Source organism: Tamandua tetradactyla, chromosome 8 (genome assembly GCF_023851605.1).
Source record: "Tamandua tetradactyla isolate mTamTet1 chromosome 8, mTamTet1.pri, whole genome shotgun sequence".
Lineage (NCBI taxonomy): Eukaryota > Metazoa > Chordata > Mammalia > Pilosa > Myrmecophagidae > Tamandua > Tamandua tetradactyla.
This window is the reverse complement of record NC_135334.1, coordinates 38,980,574-39,002,273: the sequence shown is the minus strand read 5'-3', so window position 1 is coordinate 39,002,273 and position 21,700 is coordinate 38,980,574. Positions and strand designations below refer to the sequence as shown.

Here is a 21,700-nt window from a genome sequence, read left to right as displayed (position 1 = left end):
ACATTCACTTATATATTCAGTGTTGATTACACTCAAAAAATGTGCTACCATCCCCATTATCCATTATCCTTTACCCATCAGCCTAAATTGAAATTTTGTTTACAATTTAAACATCAAGTCCCCATTCTCTAATCCCAATTTATCCCTGATAACCTATATTCTAGATTCTAATTCTATGAGCTTGCTTACTATAATGAGTTCATAACAGTGAGATCACACATTATTTGGTCATGTTTGGCTTTTTTCATTCAACATATCTTCAGCTTCATTCATGTTGTCATATACATCAGAATTTTATTCGTTTTTAGGGCTGACTCATATTTCATTCTATGTACACACCATATTTTGTTTATTATTAATCAGTTGATGGACACTTGGGCAGCTTCCATCTTTTGGAAATTGTGAATAATGCCTATAAACATTGGTATGCAAATGTCCATTTGAGTTCCAGTTATCTATTCTGGGAATATAACCTAGTAGTAGGATTGCCTTAATCTGTTTTTTTATCTTACTATTTCAGCAATGCTAAATTTAAGTCAATCCTCCAACTGTCATATTTTGTATGCTATCAGATTCTCAAATTATAATAATTACAGCATCCTTAGGTCTCTTTTGAAACTGGGTAAGACCAAAACAAATTTTACAATAATTAGAAATATGTTTACCATTCTGGCTTTCTGAAAACCACAGTCTTGTAATGTTATTATTAAAACACCAGGAGAAGCCTGTTTCCATTTTTTGCATGGGCAGGCACCAGGAATCGAACCTGGGTCTCCAGAATGGCAGGTGAGAACTTTGCCTGCTGAGCCACTGTGCCCCATCCTATTTCCTTTTTTAAGGACTAAAAAATGCTCCAGTTTTATAAATCATAGACTGGACTATGCCTGCTCAGGTGACATTTTACAACATCACCATTATAAGTCACAAGCACAACATGAAGTTATCGTCCTGCAGTTTTTCTGAAAAGATGAAGGCCTTTTAGTATGTTGCCACTGTATTTCTGATGCCTGAGAAGACATTTGGTAAGCAAGATGAATTCACACAGTCTGAAACCAAAACCCTGATTTTATCTTTTGTGTAATATGGCAAATGTCAGTAAGTTTAACAGGTACAAAAAAAATTCTGAAGTATTAAAAGGTGAAAGGGGTGGGAATTAAAGACTTCCATTTTCTAATATAAACTTTGTAGAAAAAAATATTTTTATAAAATTAATTTTAAATAACTAAAAAAACACTACAAAACTGATAACAAAGCTGCTAAAAAAACATAACTGAGTATGTATCCTTTTATTACCTACCATTACTATTTTGGAATACATGCTTGTATGAAAATAAAAATCAAGCAAAAACTTTAATGTTAGGGAAAGTTTTTTTAAAAGCACAATAGGAATATATTCTAAATTTTTCTCTCATGCAACAAGAAAGCAAACTTGTCCTCAAAGCTGCCAATGGTATCAAAAGAGAAAGCTTAAGTTATGTCAAGAAATACCAGTTAATGTCATAAAATATAGTTCACTTCCCTGGAAATTGGAGGAAATAAATTTTAATTAGTGATTAAAATTTGATTAGAATCAAGTTAAATTGGATTTCATACATACACACAAACATATACAAAAGACCTTACACAAATATAAGGTCTGAGCAGGTTGACTTTCTCAAAGTGACGCAAATAGTACCAGATCTAAGTCTAGAACAAGGTCTATACCAACGTTCAATAGTCTTTTCCTTAACTGCATAATGTTAATTGTACTTTCTGAACCATACCCTTCCAATAAAACTACTCCCTAGGTAAAAATTATGGCAACTAAGTTTCCACTCACTAAATATATTCATGTACTCAAAAGTTTTCTTAGTATGTGTACTGGTTTGAAACTGTTATGTACCCATGAAAAACTAAATTCTTCTAATCCAATCTTGTGGGGGCAGACCTGTTGTTGGGTGGGAACTTTTGTGTCCATGGAGATATGTCCCACCCAGTTCAAGGTGGGTCTTAATCCTTTTATTGAAGTCCTCTATAAAGAGAATAAAAGACAGAGAGTTGAGAGCTGATACAGAGAGCAGAGAGATGAAATCAAGATACAGACATTTGTACATGCAAAGCTATGAAACCTAGAGTTTGTCTGTCCCAGAAGACAAGTGAGGATCCAAAGATGCTTAGAGAAAAAGCTACTGGAATCAGAAGCTGAAGGCAATGGAACGTGGAACAAGGACAAGCAGATGCCAGTCATATACCTTCCCAGTTGAAAGAGGCATCCAAAATGCCGGCAGCCTTTCTTCACAGGCAAGGTATTTGACTCTGGATGCCTTAGTCTAGACAGTTCTATAGTCTTAGAATTGTAAACTTTTAACTTAATAAACACCCCTTGTAAAAGACAATCCATTTCTGGTATACTACATTCTGGCAGTTTTAGCAAACCAAATCGAAACTACAATGTAAAAAGGATGTGAAAGGTTAATATAACTTTCTAAGTCTTAAAATTAAAAGCCATGGAGGGTAGGCCACAGTAGCTAAGTAGACAGAGTTCTCGCCTGCCACACTGGAGACCCAGGTTCAATCCCTGGTGCGTGCCCATGTAAAAAAAAATTAGAAGTCATGCAAATGATTTAGTTTATGCCATTTTACTAGCTGGGTACTCTATCAGAAATGTGCAATTCTAACATTTTTGATTGTTTATCTTAAAAATGCCCTTTTATTTTTTATGCTCTTGTTTACTCGTAAGCCCGGTATATTACTAGATTCTTATTAATCTAAATATCACTCAGGGATGATACAAGTCTTATGAAGACCAATTATCATCACTCCTATCACACATGTCCTATAACATTATAGTAACAAGTTTAGTGGCACATTAAAAAAAGTATCGATTTCCTGATTTTTTTAATAACCATAAATATATTTTCCTGAATATATCTTCAGGGTCTAATAAAACCATGCCAGTAATGGCAGATGCGGGGGGGGGGGGGGAAGATGTGCTAATTAATGACACAACATTTTCAACACAAGCTATGTAAAACTACCAGTCCAATCTGATACTATAATGCTATTATTCTTTCAATAACTTTTATTAAGTTCTGACTGTATGCTAGGTACTATACCAAGTGCTTTTCATGTATTATTTCAGCAGGCACAATTGTTGATTCCACTTTAATAATGGACATCCTCATTTTAAGATGGAAAAGTTGCTGCTTATTTGGCAAACTGGTTCCTATTTGTCCATCGGGATCATATCCAACATCACCTCTAGAGAGGCCTTCCTAATAACTTTATTTGAAAGTCCATTGCTCCCCAACTTTTCATTACTCTCTAGACATGCAGTTTACCACATTTAATACCTTTAAAGTCCCCTTCAACCTGTAATTATCTAGCCTACTTACCTGTTTGTTTACTGTCTTTCTCGGTAGAAGGCAAGTCCCCCAGGGCTGGGATCTTGTTTGACTTGTTTGCTACTATGTCCCAGTATGATATAGGTACTATATACTAAGTGCTCAATAAATATTTACTGTACAAATCACTGAATGAATGGCAGAAGTTAACTTTAAGTGCGCTTACTAATATTTTGTTTTTAAAAATGAAAATTAGTTGTCATATACAAAGCCTTAAATAAAAAAATAAACATTACAGGAGAGTAGTAGTTAAAAACATGGGCTTTATGATCAGAAAGGCCTGGCTTTGAATCCTGGCTTTTGTCACTGTATAACCTTGGACAAATTATTTAATCAAGGGCTCAAGTTTCCTCACCTATTAAACAGGGCTAATGTCACCTATCTAACAGAATGGTCATAAAGAAAAATGATACAATTAGTACAATCTCTAGAATAATGAAAGCAATTATTATGTTAGCTATTACAAAAATGCTAATATAGGAAATAAATGTTTAGCCAATTATAATTTTATGCTACTCAAGAAAGTCCCTAGGAGAAATAAAATAAGAGAGAAAAAAATTATTTTTATGACATTTAACTAGGATGAGTTAAATGCAACCTTGCAAATGAGTACAACTGGCACTTTGAATAATGGGTCAACATTTTAAATGGAGGTCAGTAAGAAGTAAATTCCTTTCATTTAAACTGGGTTAATGGTTGCCTTGGGATACCAATAATAATATTTTTTTTTGGTCTAGAAAGGATCTCTGTTCTGTCACTAAACAGTTTTTAAATTACACTTTGGCGATCACTCAGCTGATCCCAAAAATGATGTTATTGCCCCCAAACAGTCTCACTTTCCATTAAAATCCAGTTAGCCTAAACTTATCTCAAGTTCAGAGTATACTTCAAAATTTAAATGGATTAGTACTAAATATAAAGCAACAATTATATACACACTATTTTATTTCAAACAAAAACTCAGAAATGGTAGTGGAAAAAGAAAGAAAAAAGACAGTTATGAGAAAGCAAAAAAACAGGGAAAAAAGAAAGCTTTAAAATCAGTAACTCCGAAACACCAAAACCATTCTAAGTGGAAAAATATTCACTTTGCTTATGAAAAAGTTAGCAACAAACTAGAAACAAGTCCTCTTTTTCTCATATTTGCTTAACTCTTCAGCCTTTTGACTTTGTCAAAACTGCAGCACCACTGTAGGGATAGAGGTTTACTTCCACTACTTACAGGAATTAGCTTCGCTTAAACTTAGTTCCTTCAGGAAGTGTTCACTGCCTGCTACTTCCAAAGTTGGGTGCTACAGACCTTCTATGAACTCTCACAGTGTAACTTCCTACTAATATGGTTTTTATCAGTATTAATATTAGTTTCTAATATTAATATTAAAGACACACAAGTTGTGATGGTTTATGCTGTATGGACCTCAGAAATTCTTGGTCTTAAAGGTAAACCATTCCTGTGGATGTAAACCTATTGTAAGTAGGACCTTTTCATTAGGTAACTTGAGTTAAGGTGTGGCCCAGGGTTGGTCTTAATTCTTTACTGATGTCCTTTATAAACAGGGAGAGGAGGAGAGAAAACCAAGGAAGCAAGATGTTGAAAGCAATAAAATCCAGAAGAGAAGGGAGAGACAAGCAGATACGGCCATGTGCACTGCCATGTGAAAGAGGAGCCCAAGATTGCTGGAAGCCGGTATTTTGATTTACATATTTTTCTGGCCTCAAAATGGTAAGCCAGTAAGTTAATACACTGCCATTGTTAAAAGTCAACCTAAATCACGATACATACATTTTGAAGGCCTAAAAGACCTTCAATAAATATTCACTGAACAAGTCACTGAATGAATGACAGAAGTTAACCTTGAGTGCAGATAGTATTTTTTAAAAGTGAAAATTAGTTACCATTAATATTTATTTATTTATTATTGCATTTCATGTACCAGTCATGAAAGGGTAAATTCACTGTGCACTGATTTATCCAAGTTTTAAATCTATACTGTGTCTCCCAAAAGGTTTCAAATATGTTAGTTTCTGGTTCAGAAAAATTTCAAAAGAATATTGAATGGAGAAAATAACAAGTATGTAAAGTAGAAAATGCTTTACTATCTATTTTATGTTTCCCAGAATACCAGTTTAGCCAATGAATGTAAAGTAATAAATGACTATTTCTCTGTTTACAAAATAAAGGAGCTATTCCTCTCCCACTAAATATATACAGACTATATAAAGAAATGTCAGCTTAAAAAGGCACCAAATTCTTAGTATACCCACAATTCTCAGTCTTGACCCTGATTCCAGCACACAGCACTAACACACAGCAGGCCTGCAATAAATAATTTATTAAATGAAAGAGCCAAAAACTTTTTAAAAGCACATGATTGACATCTTCTTACATTAATTTCATTACCTGCATACTCATAAAACCAAGCCAGGCACTTCTTGCTTGAAAAATGTTCCTCTCCACCTATTAGTCTAGCAGGGGGTTGGGATCTGCAATAGCTTAAAAACACACAAATGCCCAAGATTTTTATCAAATCTCAACTCTTCATGCAAAGCTAAGTTCAACTACTTCAATTCAAACTAAACAAAGTTTGTTTTTTTACAGTTGGCATTATAGGAAAAAAACTGGAATTCTTAAGTATTTGCAATTTCAAACAGTAGTCTATAAATAAGAATTTCTGGCTTTACAAAACCCAAATGCTACTTTGCTCATTATCACATTCCAAAAATATCAACTAAAATTATTTCCCCAGATTTCAAAGGACTACAGAGAAGCTCAACCTAATGGTCCCAATGCAAAAAGTGGTAGGTGAGAAAGTACAAATCTTTATCCAGATTCTGCCACTGATTTGCACAAATATTACTTTTCTATATAACAGACATACTCCAAGCATTTTGAAAACAAAATCTTACAAAGCATATTTTGATACTTTAACTCAATACTGCAAAATAAAATTATACATTAAGAGTTGTTTAATGTCTACCGAACTTATAAATTTTTAAAATAAAAGATGATTTAGGATATATGGGTATAATCAGGTTCCACAGATTAAAACAAAAACAACAAAAATCTCTAAAAGATAGCAGTAGTCCAAATAATTGGGCCAAAACTATTAAATCCCTGTGTCTATTTTTAAGCCATATTTTGATCATTACAAGTTGGGAAGTTCATAAATGACCTCTAGGATGTAAACGACTTCAGAAAATATTTTCTCAAGGAATTCCAATAATTAAACTGCCCAAATGACAGAATGCTAAAACTTGTGCAATAGAGTAATGCAAAATAAAGGAACCATATTTAAATATTTAATTGATAGAGCAAAGTATCACCTGAGCTCTAATAATATCGACTGCTCAGCTATTTTAATGTACTTAATTAAAATTTTAAAAATGTGTTCATTTTTTCAAATCAGTGATTCCCAGCTAACTTAAAGAATTATTGATTTACTATGTTACCATTGGTTGCATCTTGTTACTGCGCAAAATCACAGCATTTTTGAACATTTGAAAATGCAATTACCTAATTAACTTTTATACTTTATATATTTAACATGGCCACATGTTAAGGTAATAAAAAACTAATTTGCATATGTTTTATAAACATGAGCTAGTAAAGTAACCATATGAGATTTCAGTGTGAGGTACCAAATGATGTAAGAAGAAAAACATCATCTTACAGACTAACAGCGAAGGAATAATCATATTTAAGCAACAGATCCCTCTTTATGGAGAGCTCTATTATTTCCACTTTCCAATACTGACTACTGTCTTTCTCTTAATGGTAGCATCTGACATTGTTACACTGAATGCCAACCATTCGTATAGTAAAAAACACTCAATAAGGGGATTAAAAAGAGCGTTTCTCACACCTAAATTCCAAGTTTTTTGCAGCATACATACTGCTGTGATGCCTCAATGATAAGCTACAATAGGATAAAAAAGCTGTAACTACGGTTCTGATTGGTCTTTTCCTCCAACAGGACACAGAGTACAATAAGTTCCCAGATAATTATTAATATTTATATTGAGAGCTGGCAGCGTCCTGAATGCTAGACAACAAAGACCATGCAGGGCTTTCTAAACTCTGCAGATAGGAACTTGGCACAGGTGCAAGCCGCCTGCTACGACCGGGTTAGGCCACTCTAAATATTAAATGTGAAGGCCAATTATAGCATAGAGTTTTCTTTTCTACCATTCCCAAGGCAGTTGTCAAGATCCTCACGCTCCGGTCCTTTCTTCAAACACTGTACAGACATTCTAGATATGATCCTTCTGGGAATCTGTACCCACTTCTAAAGCTGGAAAAAGGTGAGGGAAGGGTTAAAGAGTAGGGGACAGGATGAAAAAGGGCAATTTACAGAAATACGCGACCCTGTTTTCCACCCTCCAGGGCCCTTAGACTCTAATGCGGGGTGATTCTTCTAGTCCTTCTACGAGCGCCAGAGCGCAACACTAGCGAACACGAGGTTGGGAACGGAGACTCGCGGCGTTCTGAAGCCACTACCTAGGTGAATCAGAGGGGACTCACTTCACCCGCGCCGCAGCCCCGGAAACCGGGCCCGCCTCCTTCCCCTCCTGCTCTCCAGCAAAGGAGGAAGGAGGAAAGCTTCAGCCGTGGGGGGAGGTGGTACCTGGAGATTTTACACTTCTTGAGGCCTCCGTCTTCCGCTACTGCCGCTGCCACCCCGGGGGATTTTCTCTTCTTCTTCACCGGCATCTTCCGCCCTCCCCGGTAGGGCGGCCAGGGGAGCCGGGGAAGCGGGTCGTTGTAAACCGGAGACCCCTCAGCGCTGGCACCGGGTTCCCAAAGACAGCAGCAGGCGGAGGAGCAGAGTCGCCAACCCGCGCCGGCACGACCCAGCCCGGCCGCCGCTCGCTCCCAGGTCTCTTCCTCGTCCTTCCCTGCCCGGGACAGTGGTCGCTCTTAGCCGATAAACTCTGCGGTTCGGTTTCACCGGGAGGAGATACGGGGACAGCACAACACCTCAACCAGTCACGGATTCCGAGAGCAAGCAGCTCAACATGACCCGGATACGAATCTCTGGGGGCCGGAAGTGACGTTACCACAAAGCCGGTCGCGGAGCGGGGCGTGGCTCTGGAGGCCGGAACTTTGGGCAGTAGAGGAAGATCAACGCGGTCAGATTGCAGCTAGCGGAGGAGTCGGGTTGTGTTGGCCAAGTGAGTGCATGTTTCCTAGGGTATTCTGACCTTTATCGTGAAGTTACCAAACCGTTCTAATGGTAGGAGTCATCATCCTACCAGGAGATGTTTTATGAAACGGTTAATACTCTGCGGTTGGCGTTAAAAGTAATGTGGTAAAATAGACCAAGTTTCCCTTTAGAGATATTTCATATGGTAACCTCACGTTAACTGTTAATGTCCCGGACCTCCACTTACCACTTTCTCCTGGAATAAAACGTGACTCTACAATTTCTCTTTTCACGGACCTCCACCCACAGTTTAAAGACAGTAGGTGCTAAAACGTAGCAAACTTGGTAGAGAGGATTCGGGGGAAAATTCTATGGGGCTTCCCCCAACGCCTCGCTGTCCAAAACGCACTAATTTCGCCACCTCCTTTTTCGTGGAAATCCTGTTCATTAATAGGATTTATTGTCTATAAAGATTGTATAGTAGAAGCTTTTCAGTCAATATATGTGTAAAATAAATTCACCTCTGTATGCTATCTGTGATGATGGCAGAGGACTAAAAGATCTTTAAATTCAGCAACAGTTAATGTGGTTGTTCTGGTGAGACTGCCTCAACCTTAGCACCCTAATCTGTCAGTCAAAATGTCATATTATCTTAATGCCAGTAATTGGTTCAGAATGGGTACGTGACCAAAGCAAAGCCATTTAGTACTAACTGACACTAATTGACATCAGGAAGCATATTATGGCGTTAGAGCTGAGAGTTTGTAGGGAAAGAACAAAAACTTTTAGAAAAGCTCAACGTCCAGCAGAAAGACAAAAAGCCATAACATGGTTTTATGATATGAGCTGTAAATCCATGATATGCCATAGAATTTGTAGTTTATGAATGAATAAATTTACTATTTTGTTTGTATTGGTTATTTAACAACTGAGAATGTTAACCCACTTAAGAATACACTAAACAGAATCAGATCAAATGTCTAAATATAGCTACACCTACAGAAAGTAGAAGAAAAAGAAACATATTAAATAACATCACTAGATGCAATTAACAAAATCTAGATTGTCCAAAAAGTCTACAGGATAAATTACTAAGATTCTTTAACAGATTATTAGAGGCGGGGGTAGGTGAAGGAAATTAAAAGAATTAAACGTCAGTCATTTTCAATGTGTGATTCTTATTTGAATATTTTTTTCAAATAAGCAATATAAACAAAATTATGCCATTTATCTGACAATTTGAAATTTCAATACTGGCTGGATATTTGATGAAATTCCAAACTTGGAAAACCTGTCTGTAGTGACAGAAAGGATATTAGTGCTGTGTGGGACATGGAATGGAGTAGAGGTGGGGGACAAAATTGATTGCAAAGAGGCACAGAAAAACTTTTTGGACAGTGGACATAGTCTCTCTCTTGATTGACCTGGTGGTATGTACAATTGTCAAAACATTGAATTATATACTTAAAAATGTTTGTCCTTTATTGTATAAATATTATTCCTGAATAAAGTTAATATAGAAAGTACAAACCAGGTCAAACAAAGCAAAACAAGTGAAGCAACAAATCAATAGTAGATAAACCAAGCTTATTTCTTCAAGAAGTGAGCTGCAAAAGCTAAATGGACCCCTTTTTCTAAGGAGGAGAAAAGAAAAGGAAAAAAATGCAAAAGTTTGGAGACAAGGACCTCAGAGGACAACAGACAAGGATTATCCTTCTGGAAAGCAGAATCAGTATATAATTAGGGACTTTCCTAATGCCTGCTGGGCTGCATACCAACATTGTAATGGACCCATGACTATTGTACATCTTCTGTTTTATTTTCTAAATGGAAACATTTATTGTGATTATTATACCCCTTCTCCACCATTGAACATTGGGTGGGAATGGGAAGCAGATAATTGTCTCTTAAATCATAGGCCACAAGGTGTGCTGGTTTGAAAGGATTATGTACCCTAGAAAAGCCATATTTTAACCCTGATCCATCTTGTGGAGGCAGCCTTTCTTTTACTCCCTTTTAAAAGATTAAAAGGTTGTAGGTTGGAAACTTGAGTAGATTATCTCTTCAGAGATGTGACACACCCAATGGGGGGTACTTAACCTTTGATTAGAGGGAGATGTGACTACCCCCATTCCAGATGGGTCTTGATTAGTTATTGGAATCCTTTAAAAGAGGTAACATTTTGGAAAAAGCTTCAGAGCCATGACAGCTGCAAGAGCCCACACAGCCAGAGACCTATGAAGGTGAAGAAGAACACTCCCTGGGGATCTTCATGAAACAAGAAACCTGGAGAAAAAGCTAGCAAATGTCGCCATGTTGCTTTCCAGTTGAGAAACCCTGAATGTCATTGGCCTTTTTGAACAAAGTTTTCTTTCCCTGGATGCCTTAGATTGGACATTTCTGTAGCCTTGCTTTAATTTGAACGTTTTCACGGGCTTAGAACTATAAACTTAAAATTTAATAAATCCCCCTTTAAAAAAGCTGTTCTGTTTCTCATATATCATATTTTGGCAGCTTGCAAACTAGAACACTGGGTTATAAGGAATCACTTTTAGGCCTAAAGAAGAAGACCCCACCCTCCTGGAGATTCTGGATATTGAGCTGAAAGCAGTGACTAGATAAGAGCCTACTTGCTTCTACAGAATTAAAGAAAAAAAAAATAAAAGACAAAGTGTTGAATCTATGTATGGTTTCATTCACTCAATCTGTTATTTAAACACTATGTAATGACCACTTTAAACAGGAACTGTGCTAGGTTTAGGTGATGTGACTCTTGCCTTCATGGAGCTTACAGGTTGGAGGAGGGAATATATGTAAACTATCTGTGTTTAAGAGAATTTTATGAATGAAAAATAGTGCTCAATATTCTATGCTTGTCATTGTATCTAAGGGATGACAATCTCAAGCATCATAACTAACATGCCCACCATCTCTTCATTACCTTCCATGGTGAGTACTACTGTCACCATCATAACTCCATTCTCAAAAAGTAGCATTCCATCATCCCAATTACTCTCACAAAAGGGGCATTTTGACATTATAACCACATGTGAGTAGAACAGAAATGTTTAGTTAGGGTGTTTCAATCTTTTTTTACTGTTTGCCAACTTATGGATAGTACATTATTTTCCATGAAAAAAACTGCCTATAGTAGAGAAACAAACTATGACAGGGTATTGTGGTTCTTTGTTGTGTAGTAGAATTTTTTTAATGAAAATAAGAGGAAGAAAAGGGAGAAATGAAACATTTACCATAAGCAGAGACAAATGTGTTCTAGTTTCAGATCCAGAAACATTCAGTGACTTTAAGGAAGGCATGCAACTTCCTTTATCTTTGTCTTTCATCTTAACCTGCTATTACATAGAAAGATGTGGAAAAAGAAACAACTAAGAAATAACCATCTATCACAAATGGACATTTGCACGCCAGTGTTTATAGCAGCATTATTTGCAATTGTGAAGAGATAGAAACAGCCAAAATGTCCATCAACAGACAAGTGGCTAAACAAGCTGTGGTATATACATATGATGGAATAGTATGCAGCTGTAAGACAGAATAAAGTTATGAAGTATGTAGCAACATGGATGGACCTTAAGGACATTATGCTGAGTGAGATTAGCCAGAAACAAAAAGGACAAATACTGTACGGTCTCACTGATATGAACTAACATTAATGAATGAACTTGGAGAATTTCAATTAAGAACAGAGATCATCAGGAGATGAGATAGGGTAGATATTGGGTTATGGAACTGAAGGGGTACAGATTGTGCAACAGGGCTGATTGTAAAAATTCAGAAGCCGATAACACAATACTACCTAACTGTAATACAATAATGTTAGAACACTGAATGAAGTTGAATGTGAGAATGGTAGAGGGAGGAGGCCTGGGGGCACAAATGAAATCAGTAGGAAAGATAGACAATAAAGACTGGGATGGTATAATCTAGGAATGCCTAGAGTGTATAATGATAGTGACTAAATGTACACATTTAAAAATGTTTTTGCATGAGGAAAAGGAGTGTCAATATTGCAGGGTGTTGAAAATAGATGATAATATTTTAAAACTTTAACTTATGTGTGATACTGAAGTAAAAAATGTTTATTTGGTACAAAATTTATATTTTGATTAATGCATTTCCTAATATAAATTATGTGGACAGCTTAATTGAACACCATTAAGTACATGGAACCTTGAGTACAGCATGAGACTTTGTAGGTTTGTCCAGAGTGATGCCCCGATAAATCCCAGAGTGATTTGAACAGTGAATAAAAAAGTATTTGCAAAGTCCCCTTCGGGGAATTGTGAGAAAGGGGGAAAATTCAACTTCCCCAAGTGGAGAATTCTTGATATTTTCATAAGCAGTGGGGACAACCAAAGCAATAGGCTGAGCCCCCAATTTTGGGTTTTGTTCATAAGAAACTTAACCCTGCAAAGGATAGGCTAAGCCTGCTTAAAATTAGGCCTAAGAGTCACCCCCAAGAGAACCCTTTTGTTGCTCAGATGTGGCCTCTCTCAGTCAACACTACAAGCAAACTCACCGCCCTCCGTCTCTCTACATGGGACATAACTCCCAGAGGTGTGGGATTTCCTGGAAACATGGGACAGAAATCCTAGAATGAGCTGGGACTCAGCACCAAGGGATTGAGAAAACCTTCTCGACCTAAAGGGGGAAGAGTGAAATGAGAGAAAATAAAGTGTCAGTGGTTGAGAGATTCCAAACAGAGTTGAGAGGTTATCCTGGAGGTTATGCTTACGCATTAAATAGATATCACCTTTTTAGTTAAGATGTAACAGAGAGACTGGAGGGGACTGCCTGAAAATGTAGAGCTGTGTTCCAGTAGCCATATTTCTTGAAGATGATTGTATAATGATATAGTTTTCGCAGTGTGACTGTGTGATTGTGAAAAACTGGTGTCTGATGCTTCTTTTATCGATCTTATGGACAGATGAGTAAAACATATGGATTAAAAATAAATAAATAATAGGGGGAACAAATATTAAAATAAATTTAGTAGATTGAAATGCTAGTGATCAATGAAAGGGAGGGGTAAGGGGTATGGTATGTATGATTTTTTTTGTTGTTTTCTTTTATTTCTTTTTATGAATTGATGCAAATTTTGCTGGTTTGAAATGTTGTGTGTACCCTAGAAAAGCCATATTTTAATCCTAATCCTATTTTGTAAAGGCAGCTGTTTCTTGTAGTTCCTATTCAGTATTATATGTTTGAAACTGTACATAGATCATCTCCCTGGAGATGTGATTTTATTAAGAGTGGTTGTTAAGCTGTATTAGGTTGGGGCGTGTCTCACCCATTTGGGTGGATCTTGATTAGTTTTTGGAGTCCTATAAAACAGGAAACATTTGGAGAATGAGGAAGATTCAGAGAGAGATTCAGAAAGAGCAGAGAAGAATGACATAGTCATGAGAAGCAGAGAGAACCAGCCAGCAACCTTTGAGATGAAGAAGGAAAATGCCTCCCGGGGAGCTTCATGAAACAGGAAGCCAGGAGAGAAAGTTAGCAGATAATGCCGTGTTCACCATGTGCCCTTCCAGCCAAGAGAGAAACCCTGACCATGTTCACCATGTTCCTTCTCACTTGAAAAAGAAACCCTGAACATCATTGGCCTTCTTGAACCAAGGTATCTTTCCCTGGATACCTTTGATTGGACATTTCTATAGACTTGTTTTAATTGGACATTTTCTCAGCCTATGATAATAGAATTCTCTCCTGAGTTATTTTAATTTGGCTGATCAACAGAGAATTAGGGACGTCTTATGCAGATTTTAATGGTAATTCCTGGTTGTAAGAAAGGATAGGAAAATGAAATCTTGCTGTGTGCCCAGGAATAAGAATGACTTTTAGTGGATATATGTCACTCTCTGACACAGTGTGTTTCACAAGCCTGAGGCTCCAGTGAACAAACTTGGGCTTTGACTTGCTTTGGGTATAGGCAGGGCCAGCTTTGTGCGCATGTTACAAATTTGTAATATTTAATGAAGATTAAAGGACATGGCTTTTCTGAGGTCCATAATAGCTTCAAACCAACACAGTGACTTATCACTTTTACAAAGATTTCAAAGATCAAAGCAAGCCATATGGCCATGCCTATCTTTAAAAAGAGCAGGGAAGTACAATACTACTTTGTGCCAGGGAGGAGAGCTAAAAGTATCTGGTATACAATAATGACTACCACATGAAAACAGATGTTGCTGCTTGGAAGGAGGGTGTTTCCATACAGAAACTTAAAATATGTAATGTAGAGGTAGTGGCCAAGCAGCAGGCAGTAAGAACAAATACGTAGGCTAGATAGCCAGAGAACCCATGTACCTTGGTGAAATATTTGGTAAAACTGTCTCTAGTGGGAACTTTGAAAGTAGACCATAAGCCTGGTAGGCATTCATTCTATGAGAAGTAGTTGGAAGCAGAGTGACTGTGTTTGTTGACTACTGTTGGCTGCCTTTATCAAAATATTACAAGAAATAAATGAACTCAGATGAGAATTGTTTTTCTAGCAGAGATAGATGAGTACTAAGGAATTATAGAGATCAAGGGTCCTAAGTAATGAGACAAGACTGAAAAAGTTTTGAGTGACAGAGGCACTAAAAGACCTCCCAGTTAAAAAAAAAGGTGACACAATTTCATGGCAAAGATCAGATTGAGGGTTTTGACCTTGCCATTCAAACCTATTGGTTCAGATAGCGCGAAAGTTAGCCATCATTAAGAGAGAGGAGCAAAGAAATAAATAATTTTTGAGAATTATATCTAGAAATGGAATTCAGAATATGGAACTCAAAGCAAATATGCCAAAAGAACTTACAAGTTTTTGAGGGAATCATGAACCTGGACTAAAAGGGTTTTGTTTGAGCTTTAAAACAACTTTCAAGTTCCCAGAATTCTCCCAGCAGGAAGCTCAGATACCTTATCTTTTTTGTTTATAGGTTGCTGGATTAAGAGGAGCCACATTTGAACCTGATGAATAGAGCTGTGCATCACATGGAGATTTTAGATCCCTTTCCTTTCTTTAAGGAACATGCTTCCATTGACTTCATAGCCCTATTCCTCATGAGAACACTAGACAAATGATAGATGTAACATTCTTTAATTTCAGTGAATATGTTAATGGTGTAAAATTGCAGACATCATATTTGATTACCTATCTTTGGGAATTAAAGGTGCCAAGCCCCCCACCCCCAAAAAAGTAATGCATGGAAATTGTGACTTGGCCACTGTATTAGTTAGGGTTCTCTAGAGAAACAGAATCAACAGGGAACACTTGCAAATATAAAATTTATGAAAGTGTCTCACGTGACTGTAGAAACGCAGAGTCCAAAATCCACAGGGCAGGCTCCAAAGCCAATGACTCCAATGGATGGCCTGGATGAACTCCACAGGAGAGGCTCACCAGCCAAAGCAGGAATGCAACCTGTCTCCTCTGAGTCCTCCTTAAAAGGCTTCCCATGATTGCATTTAGCATCACTAATTGCAGAAGACACTCCCCTTTGGCTGATTACAAATAGAATCAGCTGTGGATGTAGCTAATGTGATCATGACCTAATCCTATGAAATGTCCTCATTGCAACAGACAGGCCAGCGCTTGCCCAATCAGATGAACAGGTACCACAACTTGGCCAAGTTGACACCTGTCCCTAACCATGACAGTCCACCCCTTGTCAACTTGGCACCTATATATATATATCACCTTAGACCATACTTAATTTCCAAATGAAAACAAATAGGCACACATTTTTTCTTTTACCTGACAATACTCAACTGTCCTGCATATAACTGGAAACACATTAAATCTCTCCAGAATAGGGTGCAAATCCTTGGGCAACATTCATTCTTAAACTTGATATCTTACAACTTAAATAGTATAACACAAACAAAACAGCATTACAGTCCTCATTTCTGTAACTGATCACGTGGTCGAAGTTCATATTTGTCACTACCTTCTTCCACTACCCATTCCATGTTCCCTTTCCCCTCAGCAAGCACTTCAGCTGGCCGTGGTTCTTTGCCTAGTGGGGTGACCCAAACCTTCATTCCTGAAGTCTCAGAGCCATTAGTGGTCCTTCCTGGATTGTGTTGTTGCAGTTTTCCATTGATTTTGATCACAGGGCATGGTAGTACTAATAGATGCCCCAGGGGATCTCCTATATTCCAAGAAAACTCTTCTTTACCTGCATTATGTAGTTGCAGTCCTACTTCCTTCTGATAGTCAGGGTCAATTACCCCAGACAATAATGTAATCCCCTTCTTGGTGTGTTGATCCAGAGGCATAAGTAGCCCAAAGTGGCCAGGTGGCAATCTTAACTTCCAGTTCAGTGGTATCACTGTTGTTTCTCCTGGAGAAAGCACACCCCGTTTTGGAACTAAAACCTGTCGACCAGCAGAACTCAGGGTAGCAGGGACAGGAAGCAAAAATTTTCCTAGTGGATCACTAGGAGTAATAGTGAGTGGCACCACACCCATTTCCACCCCTTGGTTCCTGGACCCATGGATCCTGGCTATGGGAGAAACAGCACCATACAGCGGACGCTGATTCAGAGCATACACAGCTTCCTGGAGAACATTACCCCAGCCTTTCAAGTTTTTGCCACCTAGTTGGCACCGTAATTGAGTTTTCAAAAGGCCATTCCACCGTTCTATCAATCCAGCAGCTTCTGGATGATGGGGAACATGGTAAGACCAGAGAATTCCATGAGCATGTGCCCATTCCCGCACTTCATTTGCTGTGAAGTGTGTTCCTTGATCCGAAGCAATGCTATGTGGAATACCATGACGATGGATAAGGCATTCTGTAAGCCCACGGATAGTAGTTTTGGCAGAAGCATTGCGTGCAGGGAAAGCAAACCCATATCCAGAGTATGTGTCTATTCCAGTTAGAACAAATCGCTGCCCCTTCCATGAAGGGAGTGGTCCAATGTAATCAACCTGCCACCATGTAGCTGGCTGGTCACCTCGGGGAATGGTGCCATATCGGGGGCTGAGTGTGGGTCTCTGCTGCTGGCAGATTGGGCACTCAGCAGTGGCTGTAGCCAGGTCAGCCTTGGTGAGTGGAAGTCCATGTTGCTGAGCCCATGCATAACCTCCATCCCTACCACCATGACCACTTTGTTCATGAGCCCATTGGGCAATAACAGGAGTTGCTGGGGAAAGAGGCTGACTGGTATCCACAGAACGGGTCATCTTATCCACTTGATTATTAAAATCTTCCTCTGCTGAAGTCACCCTCTGGTGTGCATTCACATGGGACACAAATATCTTCATGTTTTTAGCCCACTCAGAAAGGTCTATCCACATACTTCTTCCCCAGACCTCTTTGTCACCAATTTTCCAATTATGGTCTTTCCAAGTCCCTGACCATCCAGCCAAACCATTAGCAACAGCCCATGAGTCAGTATACAAACGCACCTCTGGCCAGTTTTCCTTCCAAGTAAAATGAACAACCAGGTGCACTGCTCAAAGTTCTGCCCACTGGGAGGATTTCCCCTCACCACTGTCCTTCAAGGACACCCCAGAAAGGGGTTGTAATGCTGCAGCTGTCCACTTTGGGGTGGTACCTGCATATCGTGCTGAACCATCTGTAAACCAGGCCCGAGTTTTCTCTTCCTCAGTCAATTCACTGTAAGGAACTCCCCAAGAGGCCATAGCTCTGGTCTGGGAAAGAGAAGGTAATGTGGCAGCAGGAGTGGAAACCATGGGCATCTGTGCCACTTCTTCATGTAACTTACTTGTGCCTTCAGGACCTGCTCTGGCTCTATCTCGTATATACCATTTCCACTTTACAATAGAGTGCTGCTGTGCACGCCCAACTTTATGGCTTGGTGGGTCAGACAACACCCAACTCATGATAGGCAACTCAGGTCTCATGGTAACTTGGTGGCCCATGGTTAAGCGTTCAGTCTCTACTAAGGCCCAGTAGCAGGCCAAAAGCTGTTTCTCAAAAGGAGAGTAGTTATCTGCAGCAGATGGTAAGGCTTTGCTCCAAAATCCTAAGGGTCTGCGTTGTGATTCTCCTATTGGGGCCTGCCAAAGGCTCCAGACAGCATCTCTATTTGCCACTGACACTTCCAGCACCATTGGATCTGCTGGATCATATGGCCCAAGTGGCAGAGCAGCTTGCACAGCAGCCTGGACCTGTCGCAGAGCATCCTCTTGTTCAGGTACCCACTCAAAATTAGCAGCTTTTCTGGTCACTCGATAAATGGGCCGGAGTAGCACACCCAAATGAGGAATATGTTGTCGCCAAAATCCAAAAAGACCAACTAGGCGTTGTGCCTCTTTTTTGGTTGTGGGAGGGGCCAGATGCAGCAATTTATCCTTCACCTTAGAAGGGATATCTGGACATGCCCCACACCACTGGACACCTAGAAATTTTACTGAGGTGGAAGGCCCCTGTATTTTTGTTGGATTTATCTCCCATCCTCTGACATGCAAATGCCTTACCAGTAAATCTAGAGTAGTTGCTACTTCTTGCTCACTAGGTCCAATCAACATGATATCATCAATATAATGGACCAGTGTGATGTCTTGTGGGAGGCAGAAACGATCAAGGTCTCTGCGAACAAGATTATGACATAGGGCTGGAGAGTTGATATACCCCTGAGGTAGGACAGGGGTATATTGCTGACCTTGCCAGCTGAAAGCAAACTGTTTCTGGTGGTCCTTACTAATAGCTATTGAGAAAAAAGCATTTGCCAGATCAATAGCTGCATACCAGGTACCAGGGGATGTATTGATTTGCTCAAGCAATGATACTACATCTGGAACAGCAGCTGCAATTGGAGTTACCACCTGGTTGAGTTTACGATAATCCACTGTCATTCTCCAAGACCCATCTGTTTTCTGCACAGGCCAAATAGGAGAGTTGAATGGGGATGTGGTGGGAATCACCACCCCTGCATCTTTCAAGTCCTTAAGAGTGGCAGTAATCCCTGCAATCCCTCCAGGAATACGGTATTGCTTTTGATTTACTATTTTGCTTGGTAGGTGCAGTTCTAGTGGCTTCCACTTGGCCTTTCCCACCATAATAGCCCTCACTGCACGAGTTAGAGAACCAACGTGGGGATTCTGCCAGTTGCTCAGTATGTCTATGCCAATTATACATTCCGGAACTGGGGAAATAACTACAGGATGGGTCCAGGGGCCCACTGGACCCACTGTGAGACGGACCTGAGCTAAAACTCCATTGATCACCTGGCCTCCATAAGCCCCCACTCTGACTGGTGGTCCAGAGTGACGTTTTGGGTCCCCTGGAATTAATGTCACTTCTGAACCAGTGTCTAATAATCCCCGAAATATCTGATCATTTCCTTTCCCCCAATGCACAGTTACCCTGGTAAAAGGCCGTCGGTCTCCTTGGGGAAGACTTAGAGGAAGGTCAACAGTATAAATTTGTGGCAGTGTAACAGGTTTCTTCCCCATAGGGACCTGGCCTCCCCTTCATTCAAGGGGCTCAGGGTCTGTAAACTGTTTCAAGTCTGGAAATTGGTTAAGGGGCCGTGACTGTGTTTTTGTAATTCAGGTTAGACTTCTGTTCCCTTGACCTAGAACTCTTTTGTTTATACAGCTCCAACAAGAATTTAGTAGACTGCCCTTCTATTGTATTTCTAGGCACCCCATGATTTACTAGCCAATGCCACAAATCTCTGCGTGTCATATAATTTTGATGCCTCCTTTGAGTTTGTTGTCTATTATAATACCAGCGTCTACCCTGTCTTTGGTGATTAAGTGCTGCCACCTGGCTTCTGCCAACTCGGGATCCTGTCATCCCCATTGTGTTTAAGGATTCCAGCTCAGTGACAGCAGTTCCTACAGTAATATCTGACCTACAGAGAAGTGCAACCACAGAGCTCTTGAGGAATGATGGTGCTAGTCTCACAAACTTATTTCTCACTGTTCTGGTAAAAGGTGCATCCTCTGGACATTCCTGGGGTGTAAGAGCAGGCTTTGCATGATAAATCCACTCTAACATCCCAATCTCTCTAAGCCTCTGGATCCCCTCATCTACATTATACCAGGGCAGTTCTGGCATTTCAACCTCAGGTAATGTTGGCCACCTTTTGATCCATGTTTCAACCAACCACCCAAACAAGCTGTTAACACCTTTTCTAACTGCTCTAGCTATAACATTGAATGTAGAATCTCTGCTTAGTGGGCCCATATCAATAAATTCAGCCTGATCCAGCCTTATATTCCTCCCACCATTATCCCACACTCTTAAAATCCATTGCCACACATATTCCCCTGATTTCTGTCTATATAAATTGGAAAACTCACACAGTTCTTTTGGAGTATAACGTACCTCCTCATGTGTGATACTTTGTACCTCACCTTTAGGGGCCTGTTGGGACTTTAGTCTAGTTATAGGTCTAGAAGAAATGAGGGGTGGTGGGGGTGGGTCATGAAAAGAATTAGAAATATCTTCCAAGCCATTTGCTTCAGGGCTTTCATTTGCAGTTTCATCTGGTGAAACAGGATTAATAACTCTAGGGCTAATCCCTTCAGGAGGAGGTTGGGTGGCCAATTCCTCAAGGCAGGCTGGAGGTGAGGCGGCTATGTCCTCAGGGCAGACTATTACAGGGTTATCTAAAGAAGGCTCAGCATGGTCTAGGGTTTCAACCTCACCCCCAACATCATTATCAATCCATATGTCACCATCCCATTTTTCAGGGTCCCACTCCTTTCCAATCAATGCCCTCACTTTAACGGCAGACACCATGCAAGACTGAGATTTCAGTTTACGTTGTAAAGTTGCTACTCTAACAATAAGATTCTGAGTCTGATTTTCAGAGATCTCAAGTCTATGGCTACAGGAAATAAAATTTTCCTTCAGGATACTCATAGAAACCTCTACATCTTTCAGACGGCACTTAAGCTTCTTGTTTGAAGCCTTAAGCCCATCCCTTTCACCCTTTAATGTAGACAGTGTATGTAACAACAACCAACCAACATCTCTATAACTCTTATTTCTACAAAACTCTGTAAAGGTGTCAAAAACATTATCCCCCAGAGTCTGGCTTCGTACAAGCGAAGCATTAGGAGAATCGAATGATGATCTTTTGACTATCTCCTTTGCCAACTCAGTCCATGGATTGGGAGTGTCATTCTGATTACGGGAATCAGAGTCCTTAGTGTCTCTGAGCCCAGTCAGAGTAGAAAACCATT

The 21,700-nt window shown here is 39.3% G+C and overlaps 2 protein-coding genes across 7 annotated transcripts in view; one reads left to right on the top strand and one right to left on the bottom strand.

Moving 5' to 3' along the window:
* The window catches only part of DCUN1D5 (defective in cullin neddylation 1 domain containing 5), a 32,381-nt gene extending 23,945 nt beyond the window's left edge, over positions 1 to 8,436 (bottom strand). The window contains exons 1-2 of one of the 6 annotated variants that reach the window (XM_077113113.1): positions 8,009 to 8,436; positions 5,785 to 5,876 (exon numbers count right to left, since the gene is read on the bottom strand). In XM_077113113.1, the coding sequence (XP_076969228.1) occupies positions 5,785 to 5,876; positions 8,009 to 8,094 (178 nt within the window). In that variant the 5' untranslated portion in view covers positions 8,095 to 8,436. Of the gene's footprint in view, positions 1 to 5,648; positions 5,693 to 5,784; positions 5,877 to 7,569; positions 7,983 to 8,008 lie in introns of those variants that run through there. The other 5 variants (XM_077113117.1, XM_077113114.1, XM_077113115.1 and 2 more) reach the window with 5 other exon arrangements.
* DYNC2H1 (dynein cytoplasmic 2 heavy chain 1) overlaps positions 7,884 to 21,700 on the top strand; it is a 522,264-nt gene continuing 508,447 nt past the window's right edge. The window contains exon 1 of the mRNA XM_077113112.1: positions 7,884 to 8,555. The gene's annotated coding sequence lies outside the window, so the exon portion shown is untranslated. The remainder of the gene's footprint in view (positions 8,556 to 21,700) is intronic.